The following is a 17,966-nucleotide window of genomic DNA, read 5'->3' as shown; positions in this document are numbered from 1 at the left end:
GGAACTTAAAGACTTCCTGGAAAACTGGGAATTCCCATGCGTGGGTGCGTGGGAAGGGTTTCATGTCTATGTTAGTACAAAACTTAAGAACTTTTTCAGCTTCAAAAAGAGGTTCTCAGTTTCAAGCATGGGATTTATTGGGGCAAACAAAAGGTTCCTATGGACTGCTATTGGTGCTCCAGGATCTACTCATGACTACTCAAGACTACTCAAGAGCTGCAAGCTTTATGATGACATTCAGAGCCAGAAAGTCTTTCAAGAGGGTTCCATTGATTTAGGAGTGCATGGCAGAATACCAATCACTACATTTGGGGACTTAGCCTTTCAGAAACAACCATTGCTAACAAAGCCATTTGCTCAGAGATCCTAAGAGAGTATATTTCAATAAAAGATTGTGTTCAGCGAGAGTTGTGTCTTAGCATGCGTATGGTATGCTGAAGGGTAGGTGGCGAATACTCTACAAGAAGACAGAATGCAACTTAAGAACACCAAGCACATTATAATGGTATGCATACTTCTACACAACATTTGCATAGCTAGAAAGAATCCCTGCAAGTCCAGGTGGAGACTGAGTGTAGACAGACTACACCTCATCCGACAACCTGGAAATAGATACCTTCCCACTGATGCAGATACTGGGAGAATGACAATCGCCAACTGGCTTTGGGATCTTGCACAGCTGACAGATGGACAGGCCTAAGAAAAGTGTAACAAAGTATTTATTTGCTATGGAGTAATATACACTTCTAAGGGACCCCCTTGGAATTCTCCCTAACAGCAAAAGTGATGATCAATGCCAGGTTCCCTAGAAAATGATGAATTAAGCATCGTAGTACCAAATAGAAACATTACTCAACTTGAAAGGTTTGGTGAAAAAAATATAACAGTAATAAAAATAATTTGATTGAGCATTTCTTGACATTTCCCCTTTCCCATTATCTTAACCCTTTCACTACCACAGGCCTTTAAAGAGGCCATGTCTATGCTATCCAAACTATGTGAACAGAATTCTATTATTGTTGCTAGTGTTTCAGGAAAAAAAAAGATTCCAAGGTGGGATTTTATTGGGAAATATCGGTTTTGAGAGTCCAGTATTGGGATATCATTGGTACATCTGGCGGTATGCCAATAATGTTCCAATGTGGTACCAACCATGTTCATTAGAAATACCAATCTTGGAACTTCATTGGTCTATCAATGGTCCTTCATTGGGAGTGCTTTAACAGTTTACCAATAATGTTCCAATGTGGTACCAACCATGTTCATTAGAAATACCAATCTTAGAACTTCATTGGTCTATCAATGGTCCTTCATTGGGAGTGCTTTAACAGTTTACCAATAATGTTCCAATGTGGTACCAACCATGTTCATTAGAAATACCAATCTTGGAACTTTATTGGTCTATCAATGGTCCTTCATTGGGAGTGCTTTAACAGTTTACCAATAATGTTCCAATGTGGTACCAACCATGTTCATTAGAAATACCAATCTTGGAACTTTATTGGTCTATCAATGGTCCTTCATTGGGAGTGCTTTAACAGTTTACCATTAATGTTCCAATGTGGTATTAACCATGTTCATTAGAAATACCAATCTTGGAACTTTATTGGTCTATCAATGGTCCTTCATTGGGAGTGCTTTAACAGTTTACCAATAATGTTTCAATGTGGTACCAGCCATCTTTATTTGAAATTAGTAGTCTATGATTCTAGCTATATGGGTTAGTATATGCACTAAGAAATATACAAAGTCAATTGTCCTGCCACAGGGAGAAACGTACAATCCATCTACTACTTACAGTACCAAGAACACTGATAAAATGAATGACTTGATCTCTAGTTCCCTCTGTTATCCACAAGCCATCATCTCGTTCTTTGAAGAAGCGTCCATTGAATGATTTCCTTTCTAAATTAAATGTTAACACTCGAGCCCCCCATATAGTGTCTGCTTGGTCTCCCCTGACAAGCACCATATCATCTGTAACTGGATAATATGGTACAACAATTGTCTCTAGTGTCACAGGAAAAGTCTTTCTCATGAAGTCAACTACAAGGAAAGTAGGAAGGCCATCAACATCATATCTGGAGAGCATGACTTTTCGACTGATATTGTTCAGGGGTGCAACTACTGCGAGGTTAGCATTACTTTGGACAAGTCGCCCGCTAAAGTTACTAAATCCAACAACGTCAAGCTGCTGTGCAGTAAAAAACGAGTTTTGCTGGCCTGCAACATGAACTGAAAATATATGAGTAATCTGGACAATGACTTCACCATTTGCAGGACTTATAGCAACAATACTCTCGTTTGTCCTGTAAAGAAGCCCACCATACGAATGTGTTGGCTTCCACACACTTCTAAAGGCCGTAGCTCCATCTTCAACTTGATTTAGATGTACACCACAATGGCGAGAAATTGCTTGTCTTATTTCATCTGTTAAAACATAGGCTTTAGCAGCACCAACATGAATGCCATTCCCTTGATGGTCAATTGTGGGAGTGGTCTTATAGAGCCTCTTTGCCTGGTCAATCGATTTTGTCCAAATCTAAAAAAAGTATAAACTGCATGTATATAATATAATATAATATAATATAATATAATATAATATAATATAATATAATATAATATAATATAATATAATATAATATAATATAATATAATATAATATAATATAATATAATATAATATAATATAATATAATATAATATAATATAATATAATATAATATAATATAATATAATATAATATAATATAATATAATATAATATATTTGTATATCTACAAGGTGTCCCAAAAGTTTGTGAATTTGTTTTCTAGCGCCAAGTAGCGTCGGGTAGCTATATTTCCTCGCATATTTGGCATTTGACACAAATTCATCATTTTTATTGAGCTGCTCTTCTTACCAGTGTTTATATCTGGATTTCACCATAGTAAAGCTGGCAGGCAACTCAGCAGGCAAGTCAGTGAAGTTAGCAGGCAACTCAAATGTGATGATTTGTGTAATATCTCGGCAGGTATTTGGCCGATTGTCACGAAATTTTGACACGATTGTACAAAAAGTACAACAAACATATTCATGCATGTATGATATCAAATATTATTAATCACGTGACTGTGTGACGTTGAATGTTCCAGCAGGCAAGTCGTTACATCACAATTGTCGCAATATCTACGTCCCATTTTCACCGATAATCATCAAACTTTAACACAAGTGTACAAATGTAATAACGAAGACAATGCCGTATTAGTTATTTTCATGACGTCATCAATCACGTGACTGTTTCAAGATGTGGGTTAACAGTAGATAATCTCACGAGAAGATCAGAGAAAGACAACAAACGAGTGTTTAGCTCTGTAGCCAAGATGGAGGGCTGCATCCGGGACTTTATTGTTCTTACCACAGGGAATCCAGATATTGTAACATCCTTTCTCTTTTGAGGAAGTGAAACAGATACTTATAACATAACTAACAATTGTCCTTGCGTATAGCAACGTGCTGATAAACATTGTTCTCAGTCCTAGACAAAATGTAAACAATAAGAATAAAAGATACAATCAACTATTTAACATCAGATTAGTCTCTTGTTTTAACTTGTGACATAATCCCTAAGGTAGCTTGGTTGCGTAGTTGTCCGTGAGGATCTCCGTATGGGTATTATAGGTGGTGTCTGTTCCTCAGCAACCGCATTAGGTATTTCCACTTGCGCTGGTGTTTCTGGTGATTGGGTGGTAGTACTAGATTCCATTTCCGCAGGTGGTAGTACTACTTCTGGTTTCCTTGACGACAATTCAGGTTGAGTTTCAGAAGTTTTCCTTAGATCGATTCGGTTTCTTCTATACTTCCCAGAAGGCGTTTCGATGTCATACGACCTTTCATCGAGTCTCCTAACAACCACACCCTTTTCCCATTTTTTGTTGCCTTTTCTTAAAGGTTTCAGTCTGATAGTATCCCCCTCTTGCAAAATTCCAAGATCCTTAGCATTCTTGTTATAGTTCTTACACTGTCGTTGTTGTTCCGTGACCAAGGAACTCAACTTCAGTGGTCTTGAACACACTCTTCTGGTGATTCAGCTTAATGTTATTTCTAGCACAAACATCAAGTAGATTTCTCAATTTCTCATCATGGTCACCCTCAGAATGTCCATAAACTAGAATGTCATCAGCCACACAGACCACTCCACGAAGACCTGATAGACTCTCCATGAGCTTACGCTGGAATATCTCAGAACTGACTTTGAGACCAAATGGGAGACGACACCAACGAAATCTGCCATTCACAGTGATGAATGTGGTCATGTAACTACTCTCTTCATCAAGTTCACAGTGCCAGTAACCATGAGCTAGATCAAACTTACTGAACAGCTTAGCATTGGCAAACTCAGGCAGGATATCATCAATTGTCGGGAGAGGGTATATTTCCCTCTGAAGAGCTTCATTCAAGACTCTTGGGTCAAGACAGATCCTGAGCTGGTCATTCTTCTTCTTCTGTATAGAGATCTGTGAGCACCATTGAGTTGGCTCAGTTACAGGCTTCAGGACTCCAAGCTTGACAAGGTTGTGTAACTCTTTCTCAAGTGCAGGTTTAACACTGATAGGTACTCGTCGTGGTGGACTTTGAGTAGGCACAGCATTGCCATCAACCTTGAGATTTACTTTTCCTGAGAAACATCCTACAGCAGTGTCATCAAATACAGCTTTGTATTCAGTCACTAATTCTGTGAATCCATCAGTGACTACATGGACCTGCTTGAAGTTATCATAGTTGACTGTGATGAGCTTCATCTGTTCCGCTGCTTTTCTGCTAAGCAAGGGTGTTAAATCCTCTTTCACAACTTCAAACATGACATTATACTTCTTCTTCGTAATCAGATTTATAGTGATAATCCGACACTTTCCCACTGGTTTAAGAGTAGTTTTGTTGTACATGCTCAGTGTATTTTTCGATTCTTGTAGTTGAGTGTTTTGCGGCACATATTTCTGATTTATAACATTGACTGTGGCACCGCAATCAACCTGGAATTTGACTCTCCGTCCATCTTTTAGACACATCTCAGCATATAAGGGACCACTAGAGACAGAGTTAATTGATTCAGATATGACTGGGCATACCATTTCAGCAGAGGAATCGGAGTCAGATCCGTCACCAACAGTATGGACTTGTTTCTTGCCACCCAAACTTGGACAGCAACTCGAGAAATGGTGGGAGCCTTGCAATTATTGCATCTCTTCCCCCAAGCTTTGTAGAATTCCTTCTTTAGAGTGTGAGAATAGCCACAAAATTTGCATTTAGCAGCTTGACGAGGATTCGTGCCTCCAGGTTTACCATTACCGACTGGCTTGTTCCTTTGACCATGTGAAGCTCCTTTTGTTTTTTGCTTGTTTATATTCAATCGGTGTACCTCCTCTTCCTTTCCAGAAATAATCTTCAGTTGATCAGACGTTTTCTCATAACTGTGACAAATGTCAAGTGCTTTCTGTAGAGTGAGTTTTCCTTCTTGCAGCAGTCGCTTTCTGGTATGATCATCTTTCACACCAAGTACCACTCTATCCCTCAGTAAGGAAGTTTTCAAGCACTCACAGAAATTGCAAGTCTCGGCCAATGTCTTCAGGCTTGCAACATAGCTGTCAATACTCTCATCAGGTTTCTGGACTCGAGTGTTGAACTTGTACCTCTCGTAGGTCTCGTTGGTTTCACCAAGTATGTGAGCATCAAGTTTGGTTAGTATATCTTTAGCAGTGTCAGTTTCTACAGGGTCACAGCCATTGTAGATTTGTAAAGCTTCTATTCCCATGGTAGAGATCAAGAGAGATTTCTTGAATTGAGGCGAGTGTGAATCGGCGTTAGAGACGATACAATAATGCTGCCACAGCTGTTTCCATATTTTCCAGCTTTCAACTCCATTCTTTGCCAATTTCACGGGCTCAGGCGGTTTGAAGGCATAACCCGGCTGAAAAGATGTTGCTGCAGGTGGAGGAGTCTCTTCAGATTCGCCAGTAGCAGGCATGGCACAGTACAGAACAGTGTAGGTTCAATCCACGTGGTCTGAGGTCGAGAGTCGAGCGAGTTTTGAACGCGAATTTAGCAAGGAAATTCGTCAAAACACAGCCCACAACTTGAAGTTCCAGTTGAGATCAAGATAAATTAGCTAACCACGCTGCCACCATGTTTCAAGATGTGGGTTAACAGTAGATAATCTCACGAGAAGATCAGAGAAAGACAACAAACGAGTGTTTAGCTCTGTAGCCAAGATGGAGGGCTGCATCCGGGACTTTATTGTTCTTACCACAGGGAACCCAGATATTGTAACAGTGACCGTGGGAAAAAACATTTTCTCGAGTTCCTATTGAGAAAACAGTACAAAAACTTTCGAAATATGACAAATAGCACATGGGATTTTACAATTATGAAGGCAACTTGACAGTACAGCAGGTAACTCGTTATGCACTGGAAATATCGTATTCGTCGTTGTTAAATGTTCACTTTTGGCACTTGCACGTGATTTACACATCTTCATCTGCACTGTAATTCCTACCGTTTCTCTGCCGTATCTACGCGTATTATTTTCACTCGATATGGGCGATTATCGATTATCAGTCACTAACCTAGAGCGCGAATCCTAACAAACTCTCTCTCTACACGACACCATATAAAACCCCATACTCAAGAAGCCAACGGTCAAATACTTATATAACCACTATCTATCTTCTATTTGCCATCATTGTTTTGTCCCCTATCTGCACGCTTTCATATTATTCCTCACCGGTCTTGTTATTGACTTGATTTTTCACAAGCTCACATTACACTCACAGGAAATTATCAACAGGTAATTATCACTCTCGTTCCAAGGTCAAATACACTGTTCTGCCCTAACATCTCACTCCAAGCCCGTTTTCTACCTTTCATTTATTGCCACAACTCTTAACTAACATCCCCAATGCAATACACCATATATAATAGCCATAATTGCACACTTTAACCCACGCACTAACGTCTATTACCATACATTTTATAACCACTACCACACAGCCGCCTCGGTACGAATACCAGATTTAAATGTTCACTTTTTGGCATTTGTACGTAATTTACTCGAACAAAAACAAATAACAGGCAACTCGACAGTACAGCAGGTAACTCGTTATACATTGGGAATATTGTATTCTTCATTGTTAAATGTTCACTTTTTGGTATTTGTGCGTGATTTACATTAATAAAAACATATAGCAGGCAACTCGACAGTACAGCAGGTAACTCGTTATGCGCTGGGAATATCGTATTCGTCGTTGTTAAATGTTCACTTTTTGGTACTTATACGTGATTTACTTTAATAAAAACATATAGCAGGCAACTCGACAGTACAGCAGGTAACTCGTTATGCGCTGGGAATATCGTATTCGTCGTTGTTAAATGTTCACTTTTTGGTACTTATACGTGATTTACTTTAATAAAAACATATAGCAGGCAACTCGACAGTACAGCAGGTAACTCGTTATGCGCTGGGAATATCGTATTCGTCGTTGTTAAATGTTCACTTTTTGGTACTTATACGTGATTTACTTTAATAAAAACATATAGCAGGCAACTCGACAGTACAGCAGGTAACTCGTTATCTGCTGGGAATATCGTATTCGTCGTTGTTAAATGTTCACTTTTTGGTACTTATACGTGATTTACTTTAATAAAAACATATAGCAGGCAACTCGACAGTACAGCAGGTAACTCGTTATGCGCTGGGAATATCGTATTCGTCGTTGTTAAATGTTCACTTTTTGGTACTTATACGTTATTTACTTTAATAAAAACATATAGCAGGCAACTCGACAGTACAGCAGGTAACTCGTTATGCACTGGGAATATCGTATTCGTCGTTGTTAAATGTTGACTTTTTGGTACTTATACGTGATTTACTTTAATAAAAACATATAGCAGGCAACTCGATAGTACAGCAGGTAACTCGTTATGCGCTGGGAATATCGTATTCGTCGTTGTTAAATGTTCACTTTTTGGTACTTATACGTGATTTACTTTAATAAAAACATATAGCAGGCAACTCGATAGTACAGCAGGTAACTCGTTATGCGCTGGGAATATCGTATTCGTCGTTGTTAAATGTTGACTTTTTGGTACTTATACGTGATTTACTTTAATAAAAACATATAGCAGGCAACTCGACAGTACAGCAGGTAACTCGTTATGCACTGGGAATATCGTATTCGCCGTTGTTAAATGTTCACTTTTTGGTACTTATACGTGATTTACTTTAATAAAAACATATAGCAGGCAACTCGACAGTACAGCAGGTAACTCGTTATGCACTGGGAATATCGTATTCTCCGTTGTTTAAGCTTCACTTTTTAGGCATTTGTAAGTGATTTACTCTGATAAAAACATATAGCAGGCAACTCGACAGTACAGCAGGTAACTCGTTATGCAATGGGAATATCGTATTCGTCGTTATTGAAGCTTCACTTTTTCGTATTTGTACATGATTCATCGGAGCTTTTCATAAAGACTTTGAATTTTAAATCGCATGTATCGAAGGAGCAGTAGCCTTTTGCTATAAAGACAAATTCTGCGCCATTTTGTCGAGAATTCAACCTCTTCACAGAGTGCCATTTGAATGCTAACGGACAACAGGGATTTGCTTTTTTTACGTATTTGTATAAAATATCTGTCCACCCTCTTTGGAGACAATTCTTCTTTTCCGCTTTAGGCTTGATTTTTTCCCAGTCCCCAAGATCGAGAACTCCGAAGAAGCCGGCAATTCCATAGTAAAATATGGAGTGCCGGACAACATTTTGCAACGTGTCAACTGCTCTAGCGTCGCCGAAGACGTAATCACCTAAAAACACCAGAGAAGACAATATGTCCATGATGTAGGGAGAAAGGATAAAACAGTTGGGCTGGAACACATCTGCCACGTGGTATGAGGTCTTAAATAAAATAACCATAAATTAAAGGGAGGCGTTGGGGTTCGCGGCATTAGCTTTTTTTTGCGACATTGCGGCAATTAGATCCCCCTTCAAATCGGGGTTCGAATCAGCTATTAATAAAAAAACCACGCGGTTTCGCTGTACACCGGCTCAGTCAATCAGAATGTAGGATTTGTTATAGAGCATCAATTGGTGGATTCTAGAGCATATTATAGGGTATCAAACGTTACATTAAAATGACTTCCTTATTAACATGAACGATGTTTTGACAATAAAGTATTTTTTAAAACGCCAAATGGCTAGTACCTCCTCACTTAAAGAGTTGTATTCTTCAGTTGTCTTCTTGAGCGATTCACTACGATCGTCATTTTTCTTAGAAAATAACAAGAAGTAAAATAAAATCGTGGAATAGAATGGCTTTTCAGTAATGAAATTAATATTACGGCACTGAAGCCGCTCGGTAAGCTGTTATATTATTGTCAACTACAATAAGGAAGTGGACGTGGACAAAAAGATGGGCACGAAAACATGACAATCTTGATTATTTAAATATGTCAAGCAAAATACTCACTGTTCCTTCGTCCAGTTTGCAAGGAGGCCCTTCCGAGTCATCGGTACTTTCCGAAGAATGTTGAGAACGGCCCAAAGGCGTTTGGACAAAAGCCTGTACGAGATGCAAAACGCACCGGTATTTCTCTTATTATTGTTCGTTTTAAAAGTAATCTATTACTTTTCATTTAGATTAATTTAGATTATTTTTTTAAATCTAATTTTTCTTTAATATCATCTTTTTATTCTTTTCATCTTTTTTATTATTATCCCTATTCTTTTTTAATCGGTTATTGTACTTATAATGCCCCCCTTTCTGGATTCGCTAGATGTAGATACATCCTACAATATTACATCATTTAAAAGTTTTGAAGCAAAATCACCATTCCAGAGCGGATATTCCATATATCCATGAGTTTCGCGTGGTCTGTCTCTTGCAGTTGTATCCCAGTTGTGCTTACCTTCTGGTCGTTACTTCTAGATTTGCGAGAAGGGAGTTGTGGCCACTCGGCGTTGTAAGCCTTTGCCTCCTGAAACGTTAATAACATAATAATAACAATAACGATGACGATGATAATGACAATGATAATGATAACAATAATGATAACAATAATAAAAGAAATATTCATGATAATGATAATAACGTGTTCCAAGTTGTGCTTACCTTCTTGTCGTCGCTGCTGGATCGAGAAGGGAGTTGTGGCCATTCGGCGTTGTAAGTCTTTGCTTTCTAATATGTAGTAAAGTACAATAGAGGTTTAATAACGACGTACAAGTGACGTAGCAAACCAACTTTATACAAGCACTCACACGAACAAACACACGCTTCGCCTCAGATACCGTAATGATTTGAATAAGCTTATTTATTTTTTGGGTCTTTGGGGGTTGATTATTGGAGAGGGGGCGGTTCCCGGGGATTTTCTTGTTTAAGTAATTAGACCCTTTCCATATTTTAGTATGCAAATTTTATTCTCGTCATTTATTTCAATAAACAAAGCTGATATATTGCAACTAGTTTTGAGTGACCAGGGCCGTAGCAGACCTCGAAATATTTGGGGGCACGGCCACGCCCCTACTGGTCATTTTCTTATCATTGGGGGGGGACGTGCCCCCAGCGCCCCACCCCCTGCTACGGCCCTCGTGACTTGGTTTCAGGAAAAGGATAACCGCTTTTTCGCTCGGCGGACCAGATAAAACGCAGCCACATCTGCACTGTGTGTGGGAGGCAACAGCAGCCGTACTCTCGCCAAATACCAGGGTCCAATAGGGCACATTCAAAAACAGCTAGGTAGAAGTAAAATGCAAGGGAGCGAAGGGCAGCCTCTGTTATCAGGGGACCCCTCCCCATAACTATAACAATCGTCTATTATAATAAAACTAGTTTGTGGTATACACAACTTTCAGATCTCTCAAAAACCATTGGAAAAGATCTCTTTCTTTATTATAATGTCTCCACATAAATTCGGCTAAGTACGAAGAATTCATATATTTCCTTATTCCAAAGGGTGGCAGTTCAGATTTTAGCAGACGCCAATGTCCTTCAATTTTATTGGTGTGCCACCCCTGTTCGTTGACAAACTCTTCACTGTGATTAACTGGCTGTTGATTGTATCCCTCTTCTTCAAGTTTGCTGTATGATCTCCAACAGTAGGAAACAATCACGGAGCCTTCATAAATCCTTCATAACTCTCTTTTATTATGGGGAGAAGAGTATTTCCTGTTCTGTCTGGTACAGCTACAAAAACGACCTTCCACCCAGCCTCCTCTATCCCCCCAAAGACCCACTGACCCTCAAGAAGACTACTCTGTGACATTTACGATGCCCGACTTTGGTCTCGTCTATCTGAACTAATTTTCCAGGCCCACCTATTTTTGATCACTGCTATTTCGCATGTTTCTCGCATGAACTAGTTCCAGTGTCAAATAGTTCAAAATCAGTATAAAATGATGCTAGATTTGGATTTATGTTACATTACTACAAGACACTCGTCGTAGGATGGTGCTGCTGTTTCATGAAATAATGTCAAACCTGATTAACAGGGTCGTACGTCAAAAAGAAGAAACATGCCCTAGTAAAAAAAAAAGTTGCATTCAAATGGGAAAGAGTTCATCATATTTTCCGAAATTAGCGACGGTTTATTAAAAATAATCCGTGCACAAGAAGATACAGGATCATCATCAGGGGATGCGCAGTTGTTATGTAATTTATTGAGCGGCGAAGGTGCTCAGTATTCATTACGCCACGACCACCACCAGAGGTAAGCGACCACAATATAAGGGTCTTAATGTGCTATCCTGATATTACAATGTAAGAAAAGGACAATTTTATTGAAGTATTTGTTTGTATCCATCAAACAGATACCAAAAGGAGCAGCATTTGTCAAATGCAGAATGCTGCAAAAATCTTCGCAAGGATTGGCCAGGGGAATGGCCTTATAGGCCAATTCCTAATCACAGGTAAGTTGGGATGGAAACATGGACAGACCCAACAGTTGGACCAAAATATGCTTTATATTTCATTCTTAAAAGCCTCAAATCCTTACCTAAACGGATTACTTAATCTTGTTGTATTCAAAATATAAAAGAATGATAATAAAAATTTATTCCTTTCTCATTGCCCTTACTGTATCAGAGAGCTTGAAAAGAATGGAATCATATAAAACATTTTATACCATCTTTATTCAGTCCCCCCTAGTTTTTCGATCAAGGCGAGAAGAACAAGAAAATTCCAATAGCTATCTGCAGACATTCCAGATTTCAAGCTTTGGTCCAATCATGGTAAAGAAGCATGAATAGACGAAAAGTCGTTATCCGCGCATACAAATTGGGTGAATATTATTTACCATGACAGGGCCGTAGCGAGGATGAGACACTGAGGGCATGTGCACCCGCAATATTTAAAAAAATTATAAATAAATGACCGTTAGGGGCAGCGTGGCTGTGCCCCTGAGATTATTCTGAGTTGCTAAGGCTTCCTAACATCTAAATTTGGCTGTGATGCGGGGAGGTTTAAATTATTATATAAAATATTTCCTTCTCGCATTGAGTTTGCAAATGCTGCTACAGTTCTCATAAACCATTTGGGGCATTGGCATAGGAAGCATTCCTGTCAAAAAATTGTTTGCTCCAATCACAGCAATTATAGTACATGCATTGCTACCAAGTGGGATACCAAATATGAAGGATTGTGAGAGGTGTTGTGGTAATATCCATTCAAGTACATGTCCATAATGAATAATTGGCGGGGCATTGGCTGTGTTGATGAGTGCTCCTCCGTTGATGGCAGTGGCTGGCGTGTTTGTGATTACTGTGATGAGGGTGACTGACTAGTGCAAAAGCCTCGTGGATGCCCACAGTTTTTACACTTTGGTACACGTTTGTTAGATGTAGGTGAAGGCTGTTCCTGGTGTGTATGGAAAGTGCATCAGTTGTTGGCCGTCGTATTGTGTGTATTGAAGTGTAGTTGTCTATGATCAAAACCAGTTGCCAGCCATTGGATATAGCTTCATCTATCAAATGGTTAAGGTTGCTTGGTGCATATGTGCACATATCCGAGATTATTTGTTTTACTTTACTCCTACTGCAAATATTCCCCAAACCATTTTCTGTTTCAGTCCCTCTTTGTTTAAATTTAACTCCTTGAGGAAAACTGCATGGTCAGTCTGCATCCAGTTACAAACCTGGATCAAGCCATAGCATAGCTTGTAAATCACAGCCACAGTTCTTTTCCTGTTCGCATTAATCCTTGCTGTTGAATGTCGGTCCTCTGTCATGGCTTGCAGAATGGTACTGAATATGTGTTTTGCCCCTGCTCTAGGTAATAGACTCAACTGGATCGTAAACGGGGGGCCTTTTTAAGTTATGAAATTCATTATAAATGTACTTTTTCAAGACTTGCAGCTCCCTTGTCAAGTTGCATCCTGGGGTTGAGATAAAAAAAAGGATATAAAAACAGTTAGCCATTGAAGACAACGTAAATATCAGTAATTTAATTTGTCTGTCTGTTTTCTTAATTAATAAAAAAAACTTCATTGAACATTATTCATGGCATACGTTTTGAAAGCTGCGTCATTCTTTCTTCGACCTCTACAAACAATCCTTCAGGAAAGAGTGTGCGACCACACTGTCCCCCAAAACAGGTGTCTTCTACTTCCCACGACGTCAAAGATAACACTGGGTCTGCTGTCTTAGTGCCTTGGTCGTTTGGAGACGTTGGATCTGTTTCTTGTTGTAAACTAGGTATAGCCATCCTGCGCGATCCAGTTACAGGTCTACCAGGCTTTGCCAATCGCTGTAATTTAAAATAATTCATAGCTATTTTATGCGGTTCTGGCTCGAGAACACATGTAAAAGATGAAAAACAACTGTTGTTTTACTTACGTCGGTCAAGGTCTGGCCAGATTCAGACCGGGGCAAGACTACCCGGCAGTATCCACATATTCTTGAGTCTTTACTCACATTAATCAGAGGGAACTTTCTCCAAATATGAAGCAGCAGGCCTGTTCAACTTTTGCTGACGGGAAGAAATTTCCTTGCCGCAAAAAGCGCACTTGATTTTATTTTTTCCGCATTGCAAGAACTCGCACAAGAGAAGAAAAAAAAACAAAGGAAAACAACGCGCGCCATTTTTTTTTTTAAATTCTAAGCGTAGTTTCCCCTGAACTGAGCCTGCAATTCAAACTATTTGACCAGCTGTTGCTGCGCATGGCATTGCAAATTGGTCCCTTGTTTTCTTACAGATTCCTTGCTAGGATCGCTGGTACCGTCATGTCATGCGCGTTAGCTGTTATCTCGCGATTGTTAACTCGTCAGATGTATTATACTATTGAGTCAAATCATCGTGAGATTCTATTATTCGTCTTACGCCAAGCCTCAAGGAGGGGCTTAGTTTTTGGTATACTAACATAGACTGTTTGAGCAACTGCGCAATAAGAAAGCTAAAGTATTCACCGGCAATCAAGCCGCGGGCAGAATTATTTCTAACGGTAGTCCTTCTCCAGAGCTTTAACGTATTGCATTGAATATTTTTTACATTTGTCCCAAGAATCGTTAGAGGTTGAATGGATCCCTCGCGAATACAATGAGCGTGCTGATGTATTAAGTCGATTCGTTGACAAAGTTGACTGGTCTGTAAATCAATCCGTTTTCAGGCTTCTCGATGCGAAATGGGGACAATTGATTGATTCACATCTGTCTATAATACCAACTTCACATATTATAATTCCAGGTTTGCTTCACCTGGGAGTGCAGGCGTCGATGCATTCGCACAGGACAAGCTAGCCGGATTACAGACGCTGCCGACAGAGAACTCTCTTGTTAAAAAACGCGCTGGAGGCCGCAAAGCGTAGACTAGCTAGGCCAGTAAAGCCAAAGTAACCTATCGCTAGTTTTTATCAAGCAAATGATAGGCTAGCGGTATTAAGTTTCTTATTTATTGTTTTTTGTCGGCTATGCTTGTTTCCTTCGTGCAGACGACCTACATGAAATAAAGATATCAGATATCACTATCAAGGATGGTCATATATTAATCCAAGTTCCTAAAAGAAAAAAAAATGACGAATTCAGAGGACATTCTATATTGATTAGTAGATCTAACAAAATCACTTCCCGGTAGCCATCACGGCTTCTAAGTGCTCTGCCTCAAAAAGGTAATTTGTCTCCTTTAGTTTGGATGATAATTAAGTCGAAGTCTAAAGAGCGTTTCCATGACAGTAAGGGCGTTTCTTACTCAACCATTTATCGATCGATTATCGTTCTTCACATGTAATAGCCTAGTTTTGTTGTTTACTTGTCGATTAAACTCTCTCATTTCTTTTTGTTAATAGCCCTCCAGACACACTCTGCAAAGCTTGGCAGCCTTTCATGCCATTCTTACAAGTATTTTGTAGTTTATTTTGTAAGCTCATTCCAATTATTCCCCCATGGAAACCGAATCCTTTTTTAGCTGTACTACCCCAAAAATTTCTAAGGAAATCCTCTTCAAGTGCAGTGTGAAGGAAAAGAAGGTAAGACACCCCAATGTAACACCATGCGGATGAAATGCTCTGAATATTTGTATGGGAGCCCCCCATAACCTCTAGGATTGTGAGGATTGCCGAGCGGTTTTTACCAAGCTCTTGGTGGAAGCTATAATAGAAGTATACACTTTTCATAAAAGAGCCTGACGGAGCCCTGGTATTAGTCTATGGAAAAAAGCAATCTGCGGAACTAAAAGAAAACATCCACCCCCCCCCCCCAAAAAAAAAAAGTAATCGAGGAGAGATGCTTGTATGCAAACAGAAAATGCATAGTGCTACAGTAACTGTATAACTTGATTTGTTTATGCAGATGGAAGAAAAGAGACCTGAAGTAAGCAAGCGCAAGCGTGCAAGCTATCAGTGTCCAGTGACAACTTGCAGAAAAAATGTGATCAATCTCTCCCGACACTTAAAACGAGTGCACAAATGGAGTCAAAATGAAGCCCGAGAGGCCTTATCCACCTTAATTTAATAGCAAGAGCTGAAAAAAAAAATCATGTTTGGTTTCCGGTTGCGAGAAAACGACCGTAGATATGACGAGGCATCTGGTTAAAGATCACCAAATGACAAAAGACGAAGCAAGGGAGAAGCAAGAAGCAGGAGATATTAAGCAAGGTGGTCGGAAGAGAGAATATATTAGAGGAAAGTGTGTCCAGTGAGAGGGTGCAACGCTGTTGTTAGACGGCTTCATAACCATCTCAATAATAAACACAAAATCAGCAGAGATGACCCTGGCTATTTTCCCTTGTTGAAGAGTGGCGACATAAAGAAATCAATCATGGTGATGAAGTGATTTCCGTTGCATCGGTGTTGTCATCCCCTGAAACAGAGAGCGGCGAAGCATCAAGTGAAAATAAATTGCTGAAGAAGAATACCTTTAACAAAGCTAAAGATCGTGTAAGGGGCGGAAGCATTTATTCAAGTGACTCAAGTAACTCCGAGTATGTCCCCAATATTCTACCAGATAAAATCCCGTAAAGAAGAGATATTCGGTATTCTTTCGGACTCAAGTAAGGATCAAGAAGCGCGGCAAGTTATTGAGGATATTCTGCCGGCGTCGCCAAAAGAAGGAAAACGAAGCTTTCTTTCCAGTGTGGTTAAAAGCTTCAACCAAAGCGAAGAGGATCTTCTTCCATCACGTGAAGAAGGCACTCTGTCAGGCGAAGCACCAACAAAATCTTTGTGGGAACGCGCAGAAACCTAGTACAAGTCAAGATGAAAGGGCTACTCCGTGTCCTAAACTCTATGTGGCGGCGACAAAGAAAAAGCCAAGCAAGGATGAGACGCCTGATAGCTAAGGATGGCAATAAATCAAAACAACGCAACGCATACTAGAGGAGTTTAAGTGGCTAAAGGCTATTGACGGTGGTACCACGGTACAAGCAGTACCGCGCACAAATAGCAAACATAATAATAGCTTTTGTTGACCCGACCAGTCTTAGGGTGAGGTCCATCTTGGTGAAGATCTGAGACAAAAATGTCTTTATAAGATGAAATCAGAGAGGAAACCTGGTACCGTTAGGTCTTACCTTGGGTGTCTATCAAGATTTTTCAGAGTTCTTAAGGTCGAGAAGCCAGACGGCCTTCAGGTCACTGATTAAAGTGTTGATGATATCCGGAGCCAGGTCCAAGAGCGGATGAATGCCTTCAAAGTTCCTCTGGCAGAAAGGAGATGGGAAAAAAAATGAAAGACTTCGAGAAGTTAACAAAGCCCGAAGACATCCAAAAGTTCGAGAAGTCAACGCATGCCCTGAAATCAGCCGCAAAGGGGGATGTACCTTCACAGACAGCCAGACAGAGATTTACTGGCGTCTTTTCAGTAACCTCATCCTAAGCAATAACACCATAACTAGGAAGTATGTTACTTCTACCATTGAACAGGATAAAGAAGCAAGGAAGGAGATAGTTGGGTTTACTCCCATACAAATGTGTGACAAAATTCGCACAGAGAGGCGGAAAATGGCACGCGCAGAGTCTGCGAAGGAGCTCGCAAAGAACTGAACTTAAAAACGTTGGCCAGAGAGTGATTAACGGCATTCTTAAAAGAATCCGATAAAACTGTTTACAAATTTACAAATGTTTTGAGAAATTTTAATAATGCCTATTGAAGGCAGATTTTGAATATGTTCATAATTACACAATGCATAGTTCGAGTTATCTAGGATCTAAAATCGGGGGTAAAACAGCTTAAAAAGGAGAGCAAAAAACAATAGGCAGGATATCTAGAAAAACCTAGACATAAAACTATTAATCACGAAATTCGCACGGACAGGTGCGCAAATCGCAGACGCGAGTAGAACTGAAACGTGAAAAGAAAGGCAGTTATACAAATAGCTTAAAACATTCGGAAATCGAGAATAGTTCGAATTGTCCGTGGTTTAAGATAAGGGGAAAACACCTAAAATAAGAGCAGAATCTTAAGGGAATAGAACCTATGATTATTAATAATCATAGGTTCTATTCAATATTGAT

General features: G+C 39.6%; 1 protein-coding gene and 1 pseudogene across 1 annotated transcript; both read right to left on the bottom strand.

Moving 5' to 3' along the window:
- Positions 1-415: 415 nt before the first annotated feature.
- On the bottom strand, positions 416-6,002 carry LOC125557547. The gene is made up of 6 exons (XM_048720218.1): positions 5,107-6,002; positions 3,998-5,065; positions 3,469-3,515; positions 1,804-2,223; positions 617-696; positions 416-457 (listed from the first exon to the last, which is right to left on the bottom strand). The coding sequence occupies exons 1-6, from the start codon at positions 6,000-6,002 to the stop codon at positions 416-418; spliced, it is 2,553 nt and encodes an 850-aa protein (XP_048576175.1).
- Positions 6,003-11,980: 5,978 nt separating this feature from the next.
- Positions 11,981-13,984, bottom strand: LOC125557425 (annotated as a pseudogene).
- Between the last annotated feature and the right edge of the window lie 3,982 nt (positions 13,985-17,966).

The sequence above is a fragment of the Nematostella vectensis genome, chromosome 12, assembly GCF_932526225.1.
Source record: "Nematostella vectensis chromosome 12, jaNemVect1.1, whole genome shotgun sequence".
Classification (NCBI taxonomy): domain Eukaryota; kingdom Metazoa; phylum Cnidaria; class Anthozoa; order Actiniaria; family Edwardsiidae; genus Nematostella; species Nematostella vectensis.
The sequence above is the reverse complement of the archived record's forward strand: the minus strand, read 5'-3'. Positions and strand labels throughout refer to the sequence as shown.